This window comes from Schistocerca americana, chromosome 3 (genome assembly GCF_021461395.2).
Source record: "Schistocerca americana isolate TAMUIC-IGC-003095 chromosome 3, iqSchAmer2.1, whole genome shotgun sequence".
Lineage (NCBI taxonomy): Eukaryota > Metazoa > Arthropoda > Insecta > Orthoptera > Acrididae > Schistocerca > Schistocerca americana.
In genome coordinates, this window is record NC_060121.1 from 409489283 (window position 1) to 409508278 (window position 18996).

General features: G+C 39.1%; 1 protein-coding gene across 1 annotated transcript in view; it reads left to right on the forward strand.

Moving 5' to 3' along the window:
- The first annotated feature begins 607 nt into the window (after positions 1-607).
- Positions 608-18996, forward strand: part of LOC124605576 (brain protein I3) — a 44685-nt gene continuing 26296 nt past the window's right edge. The window contains exons 1-2 of the mRNA XM_047137353.1: positions 608-842; positions 916-1094. Of these exons, the coding sequence (XP_046993309.1) occupies positions 791-842; positions 916-1094 (231 nt within the window). The 5' untranslated portion in view covers positions 608-790. The remainder of the gene's footprint in view (positions 843-915; positions 1095-18996) is intronic.

Consider the following 18996-nt stretch of genomic DNA (forward strand, 5'->3'; position numbering starts at 1 on the left):
CTGTTTTATCAGGAGTCTCGTAAATTAAACTTTGCGTACATGATATGACCGTCTGATGTAGTAAACTTCATCCTATCTACCCTATAACATACCAAAACAAGCAACTTTGGGACTTTTCTCTTTCCCTCAGCAGACGTGGACGCGTTACGCACCTGACTTGAAGCCGTCGTAGAATGGAAACGGTGCACTTCCGGACATGGTATTCTATTTAAAATATTATGTACTCTTCTCTATATAAGTCTTAGAAACTTGTAATGGGATTTTCGCTTATGTGTTTCATAAGTAAAAATACTGAGTTGTACAACAGAAAAAAATGAATCTAACGAAGGAAGAAGCACGATTTTCCCACTGATTATAAAAAATCTGACGATTGTGCAAAAGTGTGTGCATTTATACTGGCACAAATTTTTACAATGCTCTGCCTCCAGAAATTAAAAGTAATTTTGATAATATGTCCACGTTTGTAGAGCCTCTGAGGCAATATCTACTGTCAAGGTTGTTTTACAGTTAGAAAGAATTTCTTAGTCACAACGAAAATCCTCCTACAATTGTAAAAATTGTGTGTGATGTAATAGTTGCGACGAGGTAGATGTCAAACGCATGCTACATATAGCAAATGCATCTCTGACACCCGTTCATGTGACAGTTGTATAAGTGTGTTTGATTTCGTAGTTGACGTATTCAATTTTTTGTTTAGGAGAAAAAAAGAAAGATATCGACTGTGGAAATTGTCAGCAGAAAACAAATAGCCTTTGCAGCTTTTGTAAAAATTTGCCCGTGATTGCAAACAATGTCAGTGCCGAGAGAATATGATAAGCCACCCCCGTACTCACCTACTCCTGGTATGTTAACGTGTTGACGTAATGTGATTTGATTTTATGTTTCGTCTGTCTTTTTGACCCAGCGGTATTTCAGGTTACATGCCAGAAAATGCTGCTACAATTCAGCCGCCGCCGCCACCACCTCCGGGATATCAACCGTATATTAATCAAGCTGCCCCCATTCAGGGTAACTATGTACCAACCTACGGAGCAACTACCATCACAGTGCAGCCACAGGAAATAATAATTGTAGGAGCGTGCCCTGCATGCAGGGTAAGTAGTATTTTTAATAGAACTTATGAACGTAGCCCATTTTTCAGATGATTATTATTTTTGAATGACTGAACGTAACGTAACCAGAAGTAAATAATTACTAAAAATGAAATAAGAAAATCATTACTGACCGATGCTTTGTTCACCGTAGTACGTCAGCCACCCAAATACATAGAAAAACATGTAGTTTGTTACTGCTCATATGTTCCAAATCAACAGGTATGTCATTGGAGTAATGTCGGTATCACACTGAAAACCTGTCTAGAGAAATTAGATATGCTACTGCTTTTAGATATTTCCAAAGACGACAAAGTACCAATTGATGTCAGAGTACTGCGACACAGGGTGCCTCTGAAGTAAATAGAGTATATATTTATGGGGCAAAGTGATTGTTGATGTGGTGTGGTTGTCTACAGTTAGGACTTACTGCTTTGGATTACCTGTAACTGACCTTTGGGTCTAGTGAACAATGTAAGCCATTGGGATACTCTCTGAAGTTTGATCATGTACATTACAAAGATACAGCTGGGGATGTTTTTATTTGTTTATTTCAGTTGTGATTAGATCACGGTTTTTACTAATTCTCTATAGGTGTAGCAGAGGTGGGAATCCATTTAGGGAAAGAAGTTTTTGGTTTGTTGAGGTGACAAATTGACCTTTAATGTAGTCTGAGGTGGAATGGGAGCAATTGAGTTGTGAGTTTGCATAGTCAATAAACGTGTCATGACAGTTTCTTCTTCTACTTCTTAATACACACTGGACAATCTGCAGTTATTGAACAACCCACTTTTTCTACTGTGGTCTCATATTTTCCTCTATTTTGATATATTAGAAAAGATTAAGAACATCATTACTAGTCTAAACCCCCTGTTCTCATGGGGGCTTGTTGAAGTGTCAGCTTTTATTTTCCTAATGTTTGTGTTTTTGAAGTCTTCCTTTTGTTGCGTGACTGCCATGATACTGTCAGAGTTATATAGATGTGGTACTGAATTGTTAACTAATCCCCAACGAAACAAAAGTGCTGTTATTTGAGTGTCTGTATTGGTCAGACACCACTGCTGTGTTTTATGTTTTAGTTCAATCACGCCTACTACGTGGTTCTTTCTGCACGAAGTCACTTGGAACTACTGTACTGAAACAACTTGTGTAACTGTTTTTTCTCCAGCTTGCCTATGTTAAGTCTCCACCAGAGTTGAACTAATGTTTCTTCTCTGTAACATGTGATGTAATAATGCACAGAAAGTTCTGGTTGAAAATTACAAATTATTTAGGAAGAAAGGAGATAACTCACTGATAAGCAGAAGCACTGCATCATTGATAGGCACACAAACGAAAGGTACGGAGATGGACTGGCTTTTGGAATGCACTTCCTTTTTCTAGCTGTAGGAAAAATGCATGTCGCAGTGAACTACCTTAGGTTTGGACCAGGAAGGTTGTGGGAGCGAAGGATGTGCTGTAAGGATAGCTCCCATCTGTGCAGTTCAGAAAAACTGGTGGTGGTGGGGAAGATCCAGATGGCACAGCTTGTGAAGCAACCATTGAAATCTTGCATGTTGTGCACTGCTGCATGTTGTGCCACTAGGTGGTCCACATTGTTTTTGGCAGTGGGCATTCATTCTAATTGGCAGCTGGTTGGTTGTCATACCAGTGTTTTTGTGTCTGTTCTTTCAGACATGTCCAAAAGATTATACACATTATTTGAGTGTGTGGTGGTAAAACTATTGTTCAGAGAGATCCGTACAAATTGTAACCTGTTCCCATTGGTTCATACCAGTGCCCAAATGTGACTAATGTCATTGGAAAGCTTAAATTAAAAAAAAAAAAAATACCAAGTGTAATTGCTGTGTGTATTACAGACAACAATATAGGAGTTCATAAAATAATAATCTTACTACCAATAAACTCCATCCGAAGATAGTGCTATGTGTACTGTGTCGATATAGTTTTATAAGCTGCACTGTGAAATGAACACCATGGGGAAAATGAGTTACCAGAGGCTTAGTACCTATTAAGTGAATCCAGCTTTTTAGTTAGGGCTGTTCATTGTTGCCTGTCTTGTTACTATATGCTCTTTATATGTATGAGTAACAACTGCAGAATGTAGAAATGACATTTTGCAAGAAACAGACATATGTAAAGCTGGCTAGTTGCTGTATTTCTTTAAGTAAAATTAAAAAAAATTGTTCAACGTAACTAATGTTGTTCCAAGGATGTAAATATATGTCGAGACAAATATTTTATTACTATGTTACATGTCTAACATGAGGGACTCAGTAAGCTTGCTTTTATATTTGGTGCTGCTTAAGCAAACTGTATTTTTCTTGCTCAATTTGAGAACAGAATCTGTTTCAGTCCTCAAATTTGAATTGAAAATAACTATTTTGTGATGACAGCGTTTCTCACTTGAAAACTAATGTTGAACAATGGAAAATCCAGGATGGAATGTAACAATGCCAGAGAAGGCAAGTTGCTACTCACCATATAGCGGAGATGCTGAGTTGCGATAGGCACAACAAAAAGATTCACACAATTGTAGCTTTTGGCCATGGATCTAAAGGCATGCACACACACCCCGCCCACCCCCCCCCCCCCCCCCCCACATACAAACAAACAAACGTAACTTGCACACATGTCTGCAGTCTCAGAGAACTGAAACAATACTGCGAGCAGCAGCCCCAGTGCATGGTGGGAGTGGCGGACAATGAAGTGTTGCAGTTTAGACGGAGGGCAGGAGAGAAGGTGCGGAGGGGAGGGGGGTAGGGGGTAAGTAAGGAAAGGAGAGAAATAAAAAGAAATTAAAAGACTGGGTCTGGCAGTGAAATGACGGCTGTGTAGTGCTGGAATGGGAACAGGGAGGAGGTCTGGATGGATAAGGACAGTGACTAGCAGTGAGTAGCAACTTTCCTTGTCAGGTATTGAAAACTAATGTTGGTGATATATACACCACCTCTATCATGGACACAAGTCGTTCCATTTAATTTCACGAGAATTGCGTTGTTTCATAACATTTTTTTGATAAGGTGCTATCATTGATCAGTTGCATTGGTGCTGCCATTTTCTTTTGTGTGATGGAGTGAGATATTAGTTTTCGTTTTCTGGGCACTGTGCAAGCACAACACATTATGTATTTTTGGAGGTACTACTGTGCCATATTGCAAACTTGAATAAATAATCGAGTTCTTAATGTAAAGACTGCATTCCAAATTCTTTATTTGTATCAGTGAAATGAGTCTATCATTTATTTAAGAAAGTAGCCATTTTCTTGGAGCAAATAAAATGTAATCTGAATCTGGTAACACTGTTTCAGAATAAAAGTATATGTTATAATCTGAAAGATAGGGAAGGGGCAGGTGTGGTGTCACCGCCAGACACCACACTTGCTAGGTGGTAGCCTTTAAATCGGCCGCGGTCCATTAGTATACGCCGGACCCGCGTGTCGCCACTGTCAGTGATAGCAGACCGAGCGCCACCACACGGCAGGTCTAGAGAGACGTCCTGGCACTCGCCCCAGTTGTACAGCCGACGTTGCTAGTCATGGTTCACTGACAATCACGCTCTCATTTGCCGAGACGATAGTTAGCATAGCCTTCAGCTAAGTCATTTGCTACGACCTAGCAAGGCGCCATCACCAAGTATATTGAAATGGAGATTATATCTGTACAAGAGCGATGTTATACAATTATGGATTAAAGTTACGTATTCCAGAAGCTAGGTACTTTTCTTTATAGCATGCATTACGTATCCTGTTTCAGACCTCATGCCAGCCTGCGTGAGTTTAAGCGCGTGCCTTTCGGCTTCCTCTCATTCTGTCTAGGCTGTCTTGTCTAGACACAACAGCAGGTATAGATAGGTAAAGACAGATCTTCTTCTTTTCATGTTTCCTTGTGCCTTTGCCTCACATCAGTGGTAGGGTCAGCATGGTTGGTTTCAGGGGCAGCTGGGTGCCCTTCCTATCACTACCCCAGTCCCCCTCCCCCACTTTCGCCAGGACTGAATGTAGAGAGAGAGAGAGAGAGAGAGAGAGAGAGAGAGAGAGAGAGAGAGAGAGAGAGAGGAATGGCATCAAAAATTACGATAGACTGAGGAAGATAACTGTTTTTCAATGCCTTATGCCCCATCTCACATGTTCCCTTATTGTTCCTGTGTGATATGCACATCATTTAATGTAATAGTATTAACCCACATACAACTACAGAGCTCTGCCAGTGTGTTCTTAACCTTGGGCCTCGGGCCTCAAATTGGTTTTTGCAATTTCAGAACTACTGATAAGGGAAAATAGCAAGCATATTTCTGTCTAGTAATACCTTTCCATTCAGTATAACCATGAAGTAGAACAGTCACGGAAACAAAACAACCAGAATGGATATGCGGCTAGGCAAACTGTTAGTTTATCACGAGGATATGTTGAAAATCCCACAAATTTTCAGTTTTATAGTTCTAATTGAGCATCTGAAATCCTCTGATTAGTGAAGAAAATAGCATGTTCCTTGGTTGATATAAGCAATGTTTTAGGTGACGAAAATTTGGAGGAGAGTCTGAAAACTAGTCCAGACAGTGTTGGAGCAGCTCTCCACTATCACATTAATCTGTCTTATTGAGAGGGGTGCAACCTCTGTTTCATATGAGTTCTATTGCGTCAGAGATCATGAATAATTTTCTTGTTGCTCTGATCTTACCCAGTGTAATACCACTTGGTTTTCTCAAGTGAAAATTGTTGGGTGAAATAAAATTTTCCTAGGGTGAAGGTTTTCCGAAGGAAGGAAAGGTGATTAAGTATTTTGTAGCTTGTAGTGATATCTGTCGAGACCAAACAACAAGCTAGAGGTGGGAAAGAAATTAGTCTGTGCTCTTGTGAAAAGGGACCTCAACCCCAGTTCATTGTGAACTGCTGCACCACCTCATTTTGTGGAGTGTTTCTGACAAAATGTGAGGTGACACTCATTAAAATATGTGAAACAATAACGGTTGTGTAGGTGAAGAATTGTACTGAATGCAATTGGAATTAATTTGAAGAATGGAATAAAAGTAGAATAAATGTTGTTGTACTTCAAATCATTTTTTAGTAAATTTTTATTTTAGTAGACCAAAGCAGAGGGATGTGTTGATGGTCCATCCCTAGTTTTGCAGTGGAATGATGTTAGTACTTTGTAATTATAAAAGTAATAATCTATTAACATCTGTATTAAAAAAAAAATCGAAATGTTTGACTAAACAGGGTAGGAAAATGGTTTAGCCATTGGATTTATATTCAGGATGAATGGGGTTGAAAATCTTCTGGACTTCCAATTTAATTTTTTGGCCATTACCATAAACTCTGAAGATCCTACATCTCTTTCAAAATTATGTAAATATTCTTAAAGATACTTTCATATTTCTGACACCATAGTTTCAGACAGAACAGTAATGAATTGATGTGAATAAAATTTAATAGAACAAGCAGCTTAGGGTCTATGCAAAATGTGTCTTTTTGCCAGATGGCATCACAGCACTGAGGTGAAGTATAAGAGATTTAGTACTGATGTACAGCACTTAATGGAGAGTTCCAGATAGGAGTTGGTGAGGTGATGCCTTTGTTAACCGTCTGGAACCTGTGTAAATTCTAGTTGCAGTGGAGCCCACATGCCAAGAAATTGGCTGCATCAAAAAATATTTGTTTTTCTCCACTTATAATGCAATATTTTGTTAATATTTGGTTGTAGGGAAGTATATCAATTTTTGAAGAGCAGTATAATGTAGACAAACATTATATAATGAATACAAAAATAATACATTACCGTAAGATTTGAGCTGCAAGAAAAAACACATTCAACATTGGGTTTAGCAGCAGTACCTCGTAAAGAAATAAATGAGGTAATGCATATATCTCGATCAACCAAAATAAATTTGAAAAGAATATCATTAAAATACATGAAAACTAGAATTGAGACTCTTAAAATTAATAATTTGGTAACCAGAGAAAAGTTTCTCATTGAGCTCGAATGTGAATTTTTTTGGAAGTTACAGTACAGCTGTCTTAGTTTGTTGTTTTCTTTTAAAAAAACACAAAACTGAAAGACAGTATTATCCATCCTGGATTTCCAGTTGTTTGAAAACTGAAAGACATCATGATGTAGAAAATATCCCAGTGTTCATTCTCTTCCCAGTCTTCAGTTTCATCACCACCTAGCCCCTTTCCGCAAATCACTGTGCTATGTGTTTTACAAACTTTGCATGAGAATTTCTCACTGGCAAGGGTTGTTCTGTTATTTTTATGGGACCCACATAAGTAAGAAATTCCCCTGAGAACAGCTGAGATGATATTAGGTGGGATGATTGAGGAATTTTTTGTACTTAGAAAGGGAAAAGAGTGTATCCTTCAGAAGCCTCCAGTTCATTGATCAAATTTCTGAAGTCCGGCTCCTCCAACATTTGAGCAAGTTCACTGAGATAAAGTCTTCTTCTGTAGTTATTTTATCTAGCAACATTGGCACTATAAATTTTGTATGACTTAATTCCAGCTGTATCAAGTTGCCCGAAAGAAACTGCCATATGCCACTTGTTTTCTTAGTGTGGAACACACATGATCTATCAAGTCTGCACCACCTTTTGCGTATCTTAATGAAGTACTGTTAGAGATGTCGCCAAGTCAAGGTCAATTTCAGCGGTATCGTGTCAAGTTGATAAGAGAATTACATCTTTTTTCCCCTTTTAGTTACTTAACTCACCATACTTTAAACCAAATAATTATGACCCTGCTTATGGGAAGGATCGTTCATAAATTCTGGAGAAATCTCTTTTTCATTTCTTATAAGTGTTCCTATGAATTTGATTCTGCTTTCAAACAAATCTTTTGCTAGAAGAATGCTTGAGTAATAATTGTTCATTGCCAGGTCACATTTAGACATTTTTACTGGTTCAATCAATCATGTGACAGTGTCAAGGAGCTTATTCAGATGAACAAAATACTGGCCCTCAGACTGTTTTCCACAATATATTTCAGTGGTGTGAGTATAAAATGTCTTAATGTCCACAATTGAATAAATGTTGATGCAGTATTCTGCAGGCTTTCGAGGCATAAATTAGGGAAAACCACACCTGCCACAAAAGGCAACTAGCATCTCATTTATCGTCGTAAGTTCACCCAAACTGGAACTGTTTTGGCAGTTTTCAACGAACTGAGAGTGGAAGGCATGAACAGGAGCTAATTTCTCAATTTGTTGCCTTGCAGCTCTGGTTGTTACATCATCAAAATGAAGGCATCCTAATAGTAGCAAATATCTACTGAAACTGATTTGCTTTGAGCATTATCAGTCCCATCCTATTGATTTTCCACAGTTTCTCCACTTTAGCATGGTGTGACTCTCTACAGGCAATCATAAATGGAGTCCCAATAGGTGTCATGATTTCTTCACAGTTTGTCAACATGAAGTCACTGTCACATCCATCAACTGTCTGTTCCTCCCACTGCAGGCATTTGTTTTGTCAATTTATTACTGTGGAAATATTTGTGTATTTCACAAGTTCTTTGACCTTTTAGAGATATATAATTTATAGAAATGCAGCCATAGGGGTTTTGGCATCTGTGGCAATTCCATTTGGTTCAGGTAAAATCTTAATGATATTTGTTGCTCTTATCTACGCTCACCCCCCTCCCCCCATGAACCATGGACCTTGGTGGGGAGGCTTGCGTGCCTCAGCAATACAGATGGCCGTACCGTAGGTGCAACCACAATGGATGGGTATCTGTTGAGAGGCCAGACAAACATGTGGTTCCTGAAGAGGGGCAGCAGCCTTTTCAGTAGTTGCAGGGGCAACAGTCTGGATGATTGACTGATCTGGCCTTGTAACACAAACCAAAACGGCCTTGCTGTGCTGGTACTGCGAACAGTTGAAAGCAAGGGGAAACTACAGCCATAATTTTTCCCGAGGGCATGGAGCTTTACTGTATGGTTAAATGATGATGGCGTCCTCTTGGGTAAAATATTCCAGAGATAAAATAGTCCCCCATTCGGATCTCCAGGCGGGGACTACTCAAGAGGACGTTGTTATCGGAAGAAAGAAAACTGGCGTTCTATGGATCGGAGCGTGGAATGTCAGATCCCTTAATCGGGCAGGTAGGTTAGAAAATTTAAAAAGGGAAATGGATAGGTTAAAGTTAGATATAGTGGGAATTTGTGAAGTTCGGTGGCAGGAGGAACAAGACTTTTGGCCAGGTGAATACAGGGTTATAAATACAAAATGAAATTGGGGTAATGCAGGAGTTGGTTTAATAATGAATAAAAAAATAGGAGTGCGGGTAAGCTACTAAAAACAGCATAGTGAACGCATTATTGTGGCCAAGATAGACACGAAGCCCCCGCCTACTACAGTAGTACAAGTTTATATGCCAACTAGCTCTGCCGATGACAAAGAAATTAAAGAAATGTGTGATATAAAATAAATTATTCAGATAGTGAAGGCAGACGAAAATTTAATAGTCATGGGTGACTGGAATTAGAGAGTAGGAAAAGGGAGAGAAGGAAACGTAGTAGGTGACTATGGATTGGGGGTAAGAAATGAAAGAGGAAGCCGCCTGGTAGAATTTTGCACAGAGCATAACTTAATCATAGCTAACACTTGGTTCAAGAATCCTAAAAGAAGGTTGTATACATGGAAGAAGCCTGGAGACACTGACAGGTTTCATATAGATTACATAATGGTAAGACAGAGATTTAGGAACCAGGTTTTAAATTGTAAGACATTTCCAGGGGCAGATGTGGACTCTGACCACAATCTATTGGTTATGACCTGTAGATAAAAACTGAAGAAACTGCAAAAAGGTGGGAATTTAAGGAGATGGGACCTGGATAAACTGACAAAACCAAAGGTTGTACAGAGTTTCAGGGAGAGCATAAGGGAACAATTGACAGGAATGGGGGAAAGAAATACAGTAGAAGAAGAATGGGTAGCTCTGAGGGATGAAGTAGTGAAGGCAGCAGAGGATCAAGTAGGTAAAAAGACGAGGGCTAGTGGAAATCCTTGGGTAACAGAAGAAATATTGAATTTAATTGATGAAAGGAGAAAATATAAAAATACAGTAAATGAAGCAGGCAAAAAGGAATACAAACGTCTCAAAAAATTAGATCGACAGGAAGTGCAAAATGGCTAAGCAGGGATGACTAGAGGACAAATGTAAGGATGTAGAGGCTGATCTCACTGGGGGTAAGATAGATACTGCCTACAGGAAAATTAAAGAGACCTTTGGAGAAAAGAGAACCACTTGTATGAATATCAAGAGCTCAGATGGAAACCCGCTTCTAAGCAAGGAAGGGAAAGCAGAAAGGTGGAAGGAGTATATAGGGGGTCTATACAAGGGCGATGTACTTGAGGACAATATTATGGAAATGGAAGAAGATGTAGATGAAGATGAAATGGGAGATATGATTCTGCGTGAAGAGATTGACAGAGCACTGAAAGACCTGAGTCGAAACAAGGCCCTGGGAGTAGACAACACTCCATTAGAACTACTGACAGCCTTGGGAGAGCCAGGCCTGACAAATCTCTACCATCTGGTGAGCAAGATGTATGAGACAGGTGAAATCCCCTCAGACTTCAAGAAGAATATAATAATTCCAATCCCAAAGAAAGCAGGTGTTGACAGACGTAAAAATTACCAAACTATCAGTTTAATAAGTCACTGCTGCAAAATACTAATGCAAATTCTTTACAGATGAATGAAAAAACTAGTAGAAGCCGACCTCGGGGAAGATCAGTTTGGATTCCATAAAAATATTGGAACAAGTGAGGCAATACTGACCCTACGACTTATCTTAGGAGCTAGATTAAGGAAAGGCAAACCTACATTTCTAGCATTTGTAGACTTAGAGAAAGCTTTTGACAATGTTGACTGGAATACTCTCTTTCAAATTCTGAAGGTGGCAGGGGTAAAATACAGGGAGCGAAAGGCTATTTACAATTTGTACAGAAACCAGATGGCAGTTATAAGAGTCGAGTGACATGAAAGGGGAAGTATTGGTTGGGAAGGGAGTGAGACAGGGTTGTAGCCTCTCCCCGATGTTATTCAATCTGTATATTGAGCAGGCAGTAAAGGAAACAAAAGAAAAATTCGGAGTAGGAATTAAAATGCATGGAGAAGAAATACAAAACTTTGAGGTTCGCCAATGACATTGTAATTCTGTCAGAGACAGCAAAGGACTTGGAAGAGCAGTTGAACGGAACGGATAGTGACTTGAAGGGAGGATATAAGATGAACATCAACAAAAGCAAAACGAGGATAGAATGTAGTCGAATTAAGTCGGGTGATGCTGAGGGAAATAGATTAGGAAATGAGACACTTAAAGTAGTAAAGGAGTTTTGCTATTTGGGGAGCAAAATAACTGATGATGGTCGAAGTAGAGAGGATATGAAATGTAGACTGGCAATGGCAAGGAAAGTGTTTCTGCAGAAGAGAAATTTGTTAAGATCGAGTATAGGTTTAAATGTCAGGAAGTCGTTTCTGAAAGTATTTGTATGGAGTGTAGCCATGTATGGAAGTGAAACATGGACAATAAATAGTTTGGACAAGAAGAGAATAGAAGCTTTTGAAATGTGGTGCTACAGAAGAATGCTGAAGATTAGATGGGTAGATCACATGACTAATGAGGAGGTATTGAATAGAATTGGGGAGAAGAGGAGTTTGTGGCACAACTTGACTAAAGAAGGTATCAGTTGGTAGGACATGTTCTGAGGCATCAAGGGATCACCAATTTAGTATTGGAGGGCAGCTTGGAGGGTAAAAATCGTAGAGGGAGGCAAAGAGATGAATACAGTAAGCAGATTCAGATGAATGTAGGTTGCAGTAGGTGCTGGGAGATGAAGAAGCTTGCACAGGATAGAGTAGAATGGATAGCTGCATCAAACCAGTCTCAGGACTGAAGACCACAACAACAAGAACAACAACAACATCTACATCTACGTCTACATGAATACTCTGCAAATCACATTTAACTGCCTGGCCGAGGGTTCATCGAACCACCTTCACAATTCTCTATTATTCCAATCTTGTATAGCGCGTCGAAAGAATGAACACCTATATCTTTCCGTACGAGCTCTGATTTCCCTTATTTTATTGTGGTAATCATGTCTCCCTATGTAGGTTGGTGCCAACAAAATATTTTTGCATTCGGAGGAGAAAGTTGGTGATTGGAATTTCGTGAGAAGATTCCGTCGCAATGAAAAACGCCTTTCTTTTAATGACGTCCAGTCCAAATCCTGTATCATTTCTGTGACTCTCTCTCCCATATTTTGTGATAATACAAAATGTGCTGCCTGTCTTTAAACTTTTTCGATATACTCCATCAGTCCTATCTGGTAAGGATCCCACACCGTGCAGCAGTATTCTAAAAGAGGATGGGCAAGTGTAGCGTAGGCATTCTCCTTAGTAGGTCTCTTAAATTTTCTAAGTGTCCTGCCAATAAAACACAGTCTTTGGTTAGCCTTCCCCACAACATTTTCTATTTGTTCCTTCCAATGTAAGTTGTTCATAATTGTAATACCTAGGTATTTAGTTGAATTTGCGGCTTTTAGATTAGACTGATTTATTGTGTAACCAAAGTTTAATGAGTTCCTTTTAGCACTTATGTGGATGACCTCACGGTCTTCTGTTTGACTTTATTAGTCAATAAATGACAGCGTCATCTGCAAACAACTGAATATGGCTGCTCTGATTGTCTCCCAAATTGTTTATATAGATAAGGAACAGCAAAGGGTCTATAACACTACTTTGGGAATGCCAGAAATCACTTCTGTTTTACTCGATGACTTTCTGTCAGTTACTATGAACTGTGACCTCTCTGACAGGAAGTCACAAATCCAGTCACATAACTGAGACGATATTCCATAAACATGCAATTTCACTACGAGCCACTTGTGTGGTAAAGTGTCAAAAGCCTTCCGGAGATCCAGAAATATGGAATAGATCTGAAATCCCTTGTCAATAGCACTCGACACTTCATGTGAATAAAGAGCTAGTTGCGTTTCACAGGAATGATGTTTTCTAAACCCATGTTGACTGTGTGTCAATAGACCATTTTCTTTTAGGTAATTCATAATGTTTGAACACAATATATGTTCCAAAATCCTGCTGCAATTTTTTTTTTTTTTTTTTTTTTTTTTTTTTTTTTTTTTTTTTTTTTTTTTTTTTTTTTTTTTTGTGTGTGTGTGTGAAATTCTGGTTAGGTATTTCGAATCACTTATCCATAAGGTTTCCTTGCTTCTGTCAAAATAAAAATGCCATTGAGCAACATCTTCACCTTCAAGTGGCATTTTTTCTACTGATCCATTCTCTTCTTCCTTATTGTAGCTATTGGTTAGAATCTGTACAAGTATCATATTGCTCTATATCCTCATGTTCGTAATCAATGTCACTTCATTCTCAATGTACCCTTCCTCCTCGTCTTCATATAATTCACATAAACATTGACATATCTCCTCTTTGGTGTGAAGTCCATGATCCTTAAAACAGAGGCAGGAATCCTTCAAAGCCGAGGATAAACTGTGGTTTTCAGGTAATAATTTTGAGTCAGTTATCTTCCCCATTCCAACACCACCATAGTGGCTATCCCTGTACATGAAACGAAAACAACTAGGAGGATGGTGAATAAAAGAATAAATACTGACATTCTTGAAAAAACTATGCATTTGTATATCTTCGTTTACTCCAACCATGTTAAAAACCCAAAATAAAATTAGAACACCAAGAAAAATAGATGGCTCTTACATGACAGACTCCACATCCAGGTTTCAGAAAAATTAGGTACCTCGTGGCAGCTATCTGCCCACTCGTCTGCTTCTTTTGTCTTTCACACTCAACCAGCACGGGACACCACTGCATTAAAGACACACAACACGTATCCACAGTACATGTTGCTTGTAATTGCAAAAAATGCTTGAAAAATGTGAAGAAATAGGAAAAGAAATGATTGAAGAAAAGCCATCAGGTGTAAATCAAACAATGGAAACTCCAGGATGGAATGTAAAAATATAACGAAAAGGAAAGTTGCTTCTCACCATATAGCGGAGATGCTGTGATTGTTGGAAGGATGGACTCAGCATATAGGAATGTCAAATAACCTTCAATGAAATTAAAAACAAGGGTGGTAACATTAAGAGGGCAATGGGAATCCCACTGTTAAATGCAGAAGAGAGAGCAGATAGGTGAAAGAGTACATTAAAGGCCTCTGTAAGGGAGAAGATTTGTCTGATGTGATAGAAGAAGAAACAGGAGTCGTTTTAGAAGAGATAGTGGGTCCAGTATTGGAATCAGAATTTAAGGGAGCTTTGGAGAATATAAGATCAAAGAAGGCAGAAGGGATAGATAACATTCCATCAGAATTTGTAGAATCATTGGGGGAAGTGGCAACAAAATTACTATTCACATTGGTGTGGAGAATGCATGAGTCAGGTGACATACCTTCTGACTTTTGAAAAAATATCAGCCACACAATTCCAAAGACTGCAAGAGCTGACACGAGTGAGAATTATCACACAGTCAGCTTAACAGCTCATGCGTCCTAGCTGCTGATAAGAATAATATACAGAAGAATGGAAAAGAAAATGGAGGATATGTGAGATGATGATTAGTTTGGCTGTAGGAAAAGTAAGGCACCAGAGAGGCAATTCTGATATTGTGATTGATAATGGAAGCAAGACTAAAGAAACATCAAGACACATTCATAGGATTTGTCAACCTGGAAAAAGCATTTGACTATGTAAAATGGTGCAAGAGGTTCAAAATTCTGAGAAAAGTAGGGGTAAGCTATAGGGAGAGATGGGTAATATACAATATGTACAAGAGCCCAGAGTGAATAATAAGAGTGGATGACCAGGTACGAAGTGCTCAGATTAAAAAGTGTGAAGACAGTTGTAGTCTTTCACCCCTGCTATTCAGTCTGTACATCAAAGAAGCAATGACGGAAATAAAAGAAAGGTTCAGGAGTGGAATTAAAGCTCAGGGTGAAAGGATTCAGTGATGCGATTCACTGATGACATTTCTATCCTGAGTGAAAGGGAAGAAGAATTACACGATCTGCTGAATGGACTGAACAATTTAATGAGTACAGAATATGGATTGAGAGTAAATCGAAGGAAGACAAAAGTAATGAGAAGTAGCAGAAATGAGAACAGCAAGAAACGTAACATCAGGATTTATGGTTGTGAAGTAGATGAAGTTAAGAAATTCTACTACCTAGGCAGCAAAATAACCAATGATGGACAGAGCAAGGAGGACATAAAAATCAGACTGGCACTAGCAAAAAGGGCATTCCTGGCCAAGGGAAGTCAACTAGTATCAAACATAGGCCTTAATTTGAGGAAGAAATTTCTGAGAATGTACGTTTGGAGCACAGCATTGTACGGTAGTGAAACACGGAGTGTAGGAAAACCGGAGCAGAGGAGAACCGAAGGGTTTGAGATGTGGTGTTGCAGACGAATGTTGAAAATTAGGTGGACTGATGAGGTAAGGAATGAGGAGGTTCCTCCAGTATCAGAGAGGAAAGAAATATGTGGAAAACACTGACAAGGCGAAGTGGCAGGATGATAGGACATATGTTAATACATCAGAGAATGACTTCTGTGTTACTAGAGGAGATGTAGAGGGCATACCAGTCAGAAGACTGAAGACTCAAAAAATTAAAAAAATGCTAAAGAGATTAATTTCAGAAGTAACTAACTTTATAAGAGTTTTGCTGCAAATGCGGGTTCCAAAGGATTGAAGTAATGGACTTGCACTTGGGATGGGGTTTAAGTCCCTATCTTCATTTAGATTTTGTGTGATATATACCTCAGGAGAAAGGTTGGGTACTAGTGTGGACAGGAAGATGAGTTAACGTTTTATCTGCCAGAGAAGAAAGTAAAGAGAATTTCCTTTTGTGGTTGTGATCAAAATAAAGATCCAATTATCTCACACCAAAGTGCCACCATTAAGCTGTGTGACAGTTTCGGCACTTACTGCAGTATAAGTGAAGTAATTTTATGTGACTGATTAATAATCAATATTCTTGTTTGTAAGAGATTCATAATTTCAGACAGTTCTGCTACAAAATTCTTCCTTTGAGTGATTGTACAATATCTATCTGCAATATTTCGTCATAACATCGTACTAAATGTGTCATCGTAGCCTGAAATCTAAGTGACATCCCACTGCCCCCCCTCCCCCCCCCCCCTTTGTCCAGTCTCCATAACTAATTCCTGCGCCCTCCGTGAAAAAGGAACATCTGATTCTACAGGCTACGAATATTAATATCTAATATGTATTTCTATATTTCTGTTTGCTGTAATGAATATTGCATCCCCTGAAAATGAGTACTTGCTGCCCCCTGTTCCTTTGTGAACCCTCTCTTCCTTTGTGAAATATTTTTGTTTAGAATTGATTCCTCTTTGTTGGTCATTAATTGCTAAGCGTTCTGCTCTTGACCATATCAGATTGTTTTCTGTTTGTGTTTTCTGAATACAATCTTCAAAGTTCATAAGTGATGGGATTTTTTTTCCTGACATGACTTGTATTTGGACCATTCTGTGGCAGCAGAAGTGTGCATTTGGGGAGGGGTCAGTATGTATACTTACTCTACAAAATAAGTGAAAGATATAAATAGAAGTTAGACATACATAACTGACCAGAAAAGCATTCTGTCCCTTCTTCCTTCGCCCGTCCCCCACTCCATCTATGAAAATCTCTCTTGTGTTTGTGTGAAACGTCGCCTTTCTTTATTTCTTCTTTTTTATTTCTTTCCATTCTCAAATTTCCACTGTCACAATCTTCTGGAATTTTCCTTGATAAATTTTCCCCTTTCTACATTTTGTGGTTAACAGGTAATGGAAGGGATGAAGGAACAACTCATAATGTAGTTGAGACACTGAGTGGAGGTCTCCTCTACTTTATTTGGTGGGTGACTGTTTGCATCAGATCTTGGTGTTTGCTTTCCAGTCTTAGCATTCATTTTGTATTGACTACTTACCATATTACCTTGCATCAGATCTTTATGTGGGCTTTCCAGTCTCAGTAATCGTGTCATCTTGACTGCTTAGCTCATTACCTTATCCTTCATACACAAAACTAAGCCTTTGTGTAGCTCATTGTTGTTCTGCAAAGTAAAAAACTCTCAGTTCATCTGTTATAAAATTAACAATTCATTACCATCTCATTTGAGATTTTTATTACACCCAGTTTGTCATTTCTTTTTGTTCTTCATGATCTCTGGTTTTTCAGCTTTTGTAATAGTTTTAACAGTTGTTTTCTATTCCTTAGTGTTTATTTGTGGTCTATTGGGTACTTTATGTGTCATTATCCTCATGTGGAAATTATTGAATGTACAATATATGTACAAGGTATTTTTGCTGTGGAGAGGTAAGACATGTTAATATTTTCCCACTGTTTCTACAAGGTAAAAAATAAATGTTGTTGCTACTGATTGACTGACCATGCTTCACATAGAGTCCCCAAGTGTTACTTGTGGGTGCCAGTGAAATTTCCTTTATGAGGATCACCCTTTTAAGGAAGTTTATTTACTTATAGCAGCAGTGAGCTCCCTTGGAAAAAATACTTTTTTACGGACGCTTAACGTTTGGTGTAAGCTGTTCTTACATCTGGTTCCCGATTAACATTCCTCCATTTGTACCCTGAGGTTTGTAACTAATTTTAACGTAGCCTTCAGCTCTCAATGATGTGAAGAGTCATCAGATTGCTAGTTTGTTTCATTTTGCAGTATCACATAGACATACAGTAACCATAACCGCTTGGGTTAAAGTATTAATGTAGGTAGATTAATTGAGATTTATATTTCCAAGAGATGTTAGACACCTCAAGTCAAGTTTTGCCAAGATAATAGTGTGAATGATTCAAGTTGAAGCAAACAAAGACATATAAACGATGAAAGCACACAAGCAGTTTTTCAGTCTGTCTGTGATGAATATATAAATGAGAGAATAGTCCACATTGACCTGGCTGACTGCATTGTGCTAGAACTGCTGCTCATCTGGAGTGAGGGGTTATATTGAGTGAGTGGAGTGGTAGATGAGGTGGGAGAGTAGGTGAATAATAGGCGGGAATGTCTGGGAAAGGTGGATGGCAGATGGGCAGGAGACATAGCAGCTGCTTGGTATGGGTATGTAGCACTGATGAGCTCATTCTGGCCCCAGGGAGGAGGACTTGTGCACAGTGGCAAGGAGTACTTGATTGAGAGAAGGAGGTACGACAGAGGACAAGATAGACTGTCAAGAACAGTGTGTCAGTGCAAGACAAGTGAAGTCAAATCATGTGGAAGGGTTGGAGGTGAGTGTGGAGCTGGGGCTAGCGAAGGCTGAGGCCAGGAGGACTATTGGATTACATGATGTTTTGGAAGAACATCTTCTATCTACATATTTAGGAAAAGATAGTGGTGTTGGGAAGGATCCGGATACCATGAGTTGTAAAGCAGCCATTGAAATTGAGCATGCTGTGCCCAGCACATATTCTGCCAGTTGTCATCCCTGCTTCTGCCCACAGTTTGGCAGTTGTCATTCATTCGAGTGGATATTTGGTTGTTGGTCATGTCCACACAAAATGCTGTGCAGAAATCACAGCAGATCTGGTGAACGACGTGACTGCTTTCACAAGTGGTTGGGCATCAGATAGGATAAACTTGACATAGAACTGGAGTAAGATGTGCTGAGTTGGTGGGTGGATGTATTGAACTGGTCTTACATCTGGGTCTTCGACAGGAGTATGTCCCGTGTGGCAAGGGATTGGGAGTAGGTGAGGCATAAGGATGGACTAGGATGTTCTATAGATTAGGTTGGCAGTGGAATACCACATTTGAAGGGGATGGGAATTACTATTGGTAGGATGTTGTTTATTCCTGGACACAGATATAAGCACAATTCAAAGCCCTGGCAAAGAATATGGTCCAGT